The sequence below is a fragment of the Pyrus communis genome, chromosome 3 (genome assembly GCF_963583255.1).
Source record: "Pyrus communis chromosome 3, drPyrComm1.1, whole genome shotgun sequence".
Classification (NCBI taxonomy): Eukaryota; Viridiplantae; Streptophyta; class Magnoliopsida; order Rosales; family Rosaceae; genus Pyrus; species Pyrus communis.
In genome coordinates, this window is record NC_084805.1 from 18163586 (window position 1) to 18170966 (window position 7381).

The 7381-nt window shown below is 38.8% G+C and overlaps 1 protein-coding gene and 1 long non-coding RNA gene across 2 annotated transcripts; one reads left to right on the plus strand and one right to left on the minus strand.

The window, feature by feature from the left end:
- Nucleotides 1–712: 712 nt before the first annotated feature.
- Nucleotides 713–1897, minus strand: LOC137730052 (uncharacterized). Its single transcript, XR_011068079.1, has 3 exons — nucleotides 1760–1897; nucleotides 1511–1663; nucleotides 713–945 (listed from the first exon to the last, which is right to left on the minus strand). It is a non-coding gene; the product is annotated as an uncharacterized lncRNA (long non-coding RNA).
- A 2836-nt stretch (nucleotides 1898–4733) lies between these two features.
- On the plus strand, nucleotides 4734–7169 carry LOC137729148 (UV-B-induced protein At3g17800, chloroplastic-like). The gene is made up of 2 exons (XM_068467995.1): nucleotides 4734–5131; nucleotides 6196–7169. The coding sequence occupies exons 1-2, from the start codon at nucleotides 4794–4796 to the stop codon at nucleotides 6992–6994; spliced, it is 1137 nt and encodes a 378-aa protein (XP_068324096.1). The 5' UTR covers nucleotides 4734–4793; the 3' UTR covers nucleotides 6995–7169.
- Nucleotides 7170–7381: the final 212 nt, after the last annotated feature.

Genomic DNA, 7381 nt, shown 5'->3' on the forward strand with positions numbered 1-7381 from the left:
CAGGCCACAAGCCAATTTTGGGAAGGAGCCCAGAAACCAAGCTGCTGGTTTTGGGCCACAAAAGTTGCGGGGAACACTAGCCCAACACGGAGGCTGGCCTAATAGGGTTGCACGCGAAGCCTAGCCAAAGGCTGGGTTCGTTTGGGCCAGTTTTAGGCCAGCCCAATCACGTGGGTTGGCTTTGGTGTTCTCGGGTCGAGACAGATGGAGAGCCCAACAAGCAAGCCTTGCTAGAGGCGGGCGGGGTCTATGCGGGCAAAGCTCAGCAAGCCTAAGGTACCGTTTGGTATGCAGACGGGACGGAATGGAATAGGATGGGACGGAACGGAACGGGACGGGACAGGATGGAACGAATGTTCTATGTTATGTTTGGTACACGCAGAACGGAACAGAACGGTTGTTCCGTTCTACGTTTGGTAAGTGCATGACAGCACGGAACCAAACGATTAAATGACCAACTTACCCATGTTTCGTCTGTTGTTTGGTACAATGTTTATGTGTGGAACGAAATGGGACAGTTTTATTTTATTTTTTTATTATGATTTTATTTTTTTTGAAGTTGTTCATATTTGAACACGTATTACATATATGTTTAAACGTTTTAAGGTTTAAACATTGGGAACTTAAACAAAGAAAATGAAATCCCATAAAATTGACTTGAAATCCTCATCAACCAACAAAAATGGAAGCAAATTAACAAAGACCAGCATCATGCATCAGAAGTCCATTAAAATTCCACAGTATATAGACAATTCTGTTATGACAACCCCAGAACATCCAAACAAGCCAAGAGGTTCTGGGAGGTAGTAGCAAACTTAATACAACAGTAACAAACTCGACTACAACTCCATGTCTTCAGAACCCATGAATCTTGATCTAATCCTCCTTGATAATCTTGGCCTGAACGAGAAACTGTAGTACGGTCTTGCGCTGATCTCCTTGGTGCTAAATATGCAAAGCCATCAAATGTATATTGTATATTGCACAATATGCAAAGCCATCAAATGTATATTGTATATTGCACAATATGCAAAGCCATCAAATGTATGCAAACCGATAACTAATTTAATTCTCGGTATTTAACATTTCTAATCATTCGAGTGGATATCCAAATCATTATCACAACATATTAAGTACACTATCATGTTCAAAAACATGGATCTATAACTCTCAGATAAATAGAAAACTACTAATCTTACCCAAACTTTCTGTACAAATTTTTCTCACTGTGATTATCTAATGTAGCATACAGAGAAGTAATTCAGTTACCATCATTAAAAATTTACTTGAAGAAATCAACCCAGAAAGAAGGAAAAAAAAAAAAAAAACTTCAAAGGATGTAATGCAATCTATGCATACAGCTCACCAAAAAAACAACTCAGCACTTTCACTAAAACAGGAAAAAGCAAAAAAGCATAAAGTTTAATGGAATCGCTGCAATCTATCAATCCAAAGAACCCAAGTAGCAGATTGAAAGAAAAGGGTTGTATGCTAAGAGAGAGAGAGAGACCGTTCTTGTGCTCGATGAGGAGGGTCTGAGTCTGAAACTTGACACCGATGGTGGACATGGAGTCCAAGCTAAACTCATTTTGATAATATCTTGCCAGAATTTGAAACTTGCCCACCGCAGAGTCATGTCTCAGTACCACCTTGAACACATAGTCTACCTCATGGTTTCAATTGAATCAGAAAATATTGTGAAAAAAAAAAAAAAAAAAGAAAAAAAAAAAGAGATTGGAATTGGATGCAGAGATCAAACCTGGAGATGCAGAGCTTTGAGTTCCACGAACCTAGGGAAGAGAAAAGAGAGGCTATGGGAGAGGATGAGGACGAAGGTTGGAGAGACCTGGGAGAAATAAGGCAGCGGCAGAGAAGATGGAACTAAGATGATAGAACTTTAGGGTTTGTTTTATGATTTGGGGGTGTAAATATTGAAAAAGATGAGGGGCATTTTTGTCTTAAAATTTCATAATTTTGTGTTCCACATATGTGGAACAAGTCATTCCAGGGGGTGGAGGTGGAATGAAAATTCAGCCAAATTTCGTCTCGTGGAACAACGCATTCCACTGTTTTTCGCGCACCAAACGTGGGACGAAACGCCTTGTCCCATTGTGTTTTGTCCCGTCCCACGTACCAAACGCTACCTAAGCTTGCTACAGGCGTGGTGGGCTAAGGCAGGGCTGAGCCCAGCAAAGCTTTGAGGGCCTGCTGGTGGACTCAAAGCTTCAAGCCTGTTTGGAGACCAACCCAGGTCGAGGCCTGGTGCTGTGTAGGGCATTGAAACAACGTTGTCCTAGCTACAGTATGGCTGCAGGCCAGCCAGCTCAGCTCAACCATGAAAAAATCCCAAATTTCTCTTCCTTTTTTTTCGAATTCTAAGGTTAAAAACCCTACTTGCTTCTAAATTAATTTCGATGCTTTGACTCACAAATTCCACATAGCATAATTGCGTATTGCATGAACAAATATATATATTGACAAAATAATGAACACATATGCAATATATATATATATATATATATATATATATATATATATATATAATTGAAAGTAAAATATAAATATAGGGGTTTCATGTATCATGGGAAATATTTTCATGCTTAATTGTCGTTTCAAATGTCACTTAGTACTACGGTTTAGTAATATTTCTCTTCACTTGTAAGTAAGAGGTCTTAAGTTTGATTTTCGCCAAAATTTGAACCATATTATTGTTAGTCCATTGTAAGGTTAAGCCACCTACCCCTTAGTGTAGATAATATGTTTGTTCAGAAGAAAAAAAAATAGTTGAGTAATTACGTCCACAGTAACAGCAACTAAATTGGCTGAAAGACAATTTAGTTCTCATATTATTTTTTTTAAATTTGAAGTTCACATGTTTTGAATTTAGCCAATTTGATTTTCGTGTATAACTTCGTTAGCTAATCTAGGACATTCCATAACTTGAACAGAAATTGATTAAACCCATAATGCCATTCGTCTTCCTCCAACACCCCTAACTGCCACACGCAGTAAACCCGACCATCACTCCTTGCGATCACACCAGCGATGCGCGAGTCTCTTCATATGTCCTCAATTATTTCCAATCATTCTTCACCCTAATATTTTGCACATTTTTTTATTTCATTCTTAAATATTTTAAATTGAATAGATAACTTTATAAACAAATTTATAACAGGTTATGACTTATTTAACTGTACCTGGATGAAATGTATTTGATTGGCAAACGCAGATACTATATATTACGGCAGCCATATATTACACAAAATTGAGTTATTATTATAATTTTCTTATTGTTTGAGATCAACATACTACATATTACATATATAAAGAATGAATAAAAATAAGTCATAAGCAACTCATCCTAATTTTTATAGGTTGGGGTGCTTTCTGCCCTTGCCTGTGTAAAAAAAGTTGGTTAGTGCAACGAGGGGGATATGTGTTAGAGAAGGAGTATCTTGTCCAAAAAAACCATCTCTTCTAAGGTTTAGGAATTAATATTATAATCTAATTTTGATTGTATTCCTAATGCATAAAGATTCTTACTTGTACGCCAAGATACACCTTCGTATATGTATTACCTTTGTGAATTAAAATACGTAAATTAATATTACGTTCACACTCAAATTTTATTTTGTTTTGTTTTGTTTTATTTTTTATGAAAGGAAGGTTATATTTGAGTAGAGCTCCAAAATCAAATACAAGAAGGATAAGTTAGGTCTCAAGATCTACCGTCCATTATTATACTTGCATAAAGAAATAGCTTATCCTATCCTATTGTTAGTCTTCGTATTACTTATCCCATCTCACTTCAACTTTGCTATCTAAACCAGCTTATCTTAATCCTTTATCAAAAATTAATCATTGGGGTTAAGTGAGCCGTCATTGGTCAACCTGGACCTACAAACGTATTGGTCCATACCAAACCAATGTGCCTGACTGCCTGTGGGCGCCATACATTACCAGGATTCGCTTGTCCTTATATATCAAACATCAATCAATACCAACTAACTTTTCATATTTGTCCCATTCAATCCTATGGAGGTACCACGGGATATCTCAAGTTAGAAAAATCTTTATGTTAGTTGAAATATTGTCACGCGTTGTTAATGAGTTGAGTATTATATTTGTGCGAATAACATCATCGGCATATTCATATTATAAATTATATTGATAGAAACAAAAAAAAAAAACTCTAGTTTATAATTAGAGTGGAAAACTTCTGTTCATAATTGGAGTGGAACGAATGATGGTATCAAATGATGGTGTTCTCAATTTCCTCTAGCAAGGACAGTATATACTTATTAAGAAATTAATACTTAGTTGTGTAAAAAAATTTGTGCCTGGTAGTCGAACCATATAGACTTTTTAATTGACTTGTAATGACGAGATTTTTATATTGAGATTTGTACGAACAGGAGACCAAATAGCACCAATGGCTCATTTCTTACAAGTGAGTCATACAGTCTATTTGGCTCGACCGTCGGACTCAAGAATTTTTTTTCTATTCACTGTTTAAACTAATTTTGTTATGACACTGCTGGTGCATTACATAAATCATTATAAACACCCTCATCCTTCTTCTGGTGAAACAATCCGACGGACCCGATTGCGCCACGTGGCCCAATCAGAACACTACTGCCGACCGCGGCCCCCCATTCCCTCTTGCTCTCTGACTCAACCACTGCGACAACCCTATCCAAATTTCTCCATATATTCTTCTCCCATCCAAAAAAAAAAAAAAATCTGAACTTTCACTCCCACTCTCAAAATACTTCAAATTCCAGCCATTGTTGATGGACCATTGTCTCGCCCTCTCATCCCTCAAGCTCCGCGTAACCCCGGCCTTCGCTCCTTCCCGCCCCGCCGTCCAATCGCGGACCGCCAATCGGTTCTTCAGGCCGTTGACCGTCGTCGCCGGAGCCGGGGCGAGCCACTGCGAGTTCAGCAGCCTCAACTCGCCGCTCGACCCGCGGACCCGACCCGGAAAGGACCTCTGCACCGTTTTGCAGAATCATCCGCAGCTGTTCCATCTTGCGGTCGCTCAGGAGTTGAAGAAGTTGGCCGATGATCGGGAACTCGCTCTCTCGCGTGCGTCTCTCAGCGCCGCCTCTCATGAGGCCTGCCTTCATAGGTATTTGCTTAAATCCCATTACTTTTTTTTTTTTTTTTTCTGGTTTTGCTTAAATTGCATATGAACTTATAAAGGTTCTATTTTTACAGTAATCTTTCCGGATGTATGTGATTTTTTTTTTCTAATTTTTCTCGTACAGATTGAAACTTTATAGTTGTTACTGTGATGTATAAGCAATTTAACCGTAAAATAATGACAAATCCAATCCCTCTAGCTGTTCATCTCCTTATTAGTAAAAAAATAGTAACTTTATAGTTGTTACTGTGACTTTAGTACTTTTTTCAGTACTTCATAAGCATTTGTAATGAACATGAAGGTTTTCGGCGTACTGCAATTTTGATGCTCTGTCAAGATGATCAAGTTTTTCTCTTTCGTGTGCTGTGTGATATGAGCTAGGGTAGTGATTTCAACACTCCCTGTTTCTCCCCGTGCACTCCCCCCTGTTTTTCTTTCCTTTGGATTGAATAATTCAAGGGAGAATTAGGGACCGAAAGACAGGGATGAGTGCAGAAGGAGAAAACGGGGGTGTGAAAGTCACTACCCTAAGAGCTAGAAGATAAGTTTTTACTTCTTCTTTTTCCTTTTTGCTCTGTTCAAAATTTACAGTGTTGGAGGATGGAGAGGTTCCCTTGTTGTATCTTAGCGAGGAAATCACTATGTTCATGGAATTCATTAGTAGGAGGTGATGTAGTTTATAATGATATGCGAAACCACATTGAGGTTTTAGTTCATTAATAAAGAAATTGTTGTTTACGTGCTATGTTGTTTCCTTTTAAATTTATCGGTGTAGAAAGGACTGATGATCTTGAGTAGGGCATTCTTGAATGCCCTTGCTATGCCTAACATGCACTTTTTACCTGTGCACATAGGCAGGTGGTGACTGCAGTAATATTGCTGGGTGTTCTTGCCTAGCGACCCTTTTACTATCCCATTAGCGTAAGTAAATTGGTGAACCACTCCTTGTAAGTGCTTGGTGGGTTGAACCTCTCGTATGTGGAATTTCTGTTTAGATTTCTTTATAATTACATTTATTTCTTTGACCTAAGATATTACTGAAATGCCAGGAGGATTGCACAACTGAAGGAGCAGGAGTGTGAGACTGTTGTCGAAGATGTCATGTACCTGTTAGTCTTTTACAAGTTTTCTGAGATCAAAGTTCATTTGGTTCCGAAGCTTTCTAGATGCATCTACAATGGGAGAATGGAGATATGGCCTTCAAAGGATTGGGAGCTAGAGTCCCTTTACAGCATGGACGTTTTGGAGATGATAAGGGAACATGTAAGCACAGTCATTGGCTTGAAGGCAAATTCTAGCGTCACAGACAATTGGGCAGTGACAACGATCACACGTCAAACACTTGGTCAAGCATATGTGGCTTCCATCTTATACGGTTACTTTCTGAAATCTGCCTCATTGAGACACAGCCTGGACCACATTCTAACTTTGGAAAGCCAAGACCTTCATATGAGTCACAGAACCTCCCTTCAGTTTCAGGAAATGTGTCCTAATGGAAACAAAAATCTTCTCTTTGGCCGCATTGGCAACATTCAAACGAAGTTTCAAGGGCCAAGTAGGCAGGAGAAGACAGATGGAAAGTTGAGATGTTATGTGATGGGGTTTGGTCCTGATACAATTCAGAGATGCGCAAAACTGAGATCCAAGGTGGCTGTGAATTTAATTAAGAATCACTGTTGTGCACTCTTCGGCGATGATGGGAGCATGGGTTTGCCTGAGACCGATGAAGTTATCTCAACTTCATATTCAAGTCTGAAGAGGCTAGTTTTGGAGGCTGTCGCCTTTGGTTCGTTCCTCTGGGACACTGAAGAATGCATTGAGACAATATATGAGCTTAAGTCGAACTAATTAGTAGATATGGTAGTTCTTTTTTCCCCCGAATATGGTTTGGGTTAATTATCTTTGTAAATAGCAAGGATTTCGTACTCTGCATTTTGGCTCTGCCATGGAAGCGCTGGGTGGTTTTCCATTGTATAGTGTACATGATGACTATAAATAAAGTATAGTTTTTATCCTTTGCCAATATTTACCCTTTTCTCTCTATGGGATGATGGTTTGCTAATTTATGTATGAGATTGCTGATTAGGTCTAGGATTTTGATTCTTGTTGCTCTCCGACTCTTATCAAATTTTAGGAGGAGTTGGAAGGGGCAAGAGTAATGTTTTCAGGCTACTTGCTAATTGGAAGAAATAGAATAGCAAGTAAACTTAGGCCCCAAGGCTATGAATTTGACAG

Bases quoted from the DNA above. Each gene is read 5' to 3' on its own strand.
- LOC137729148 (XM_068467995.1), top strand. From the start codon at position 4,794: ATGGACCATTGTCTCGCCCTCTCATCCCTCAAGCTCCGCGTAACCCCG. The intron at 5,132-6,195 runs GTATTTGCTTAA...CTGAAATGCCAG, and splicing joins CATGAGGCCTGCCTTCATAG to GAGGATTGCACAACTGAAGG.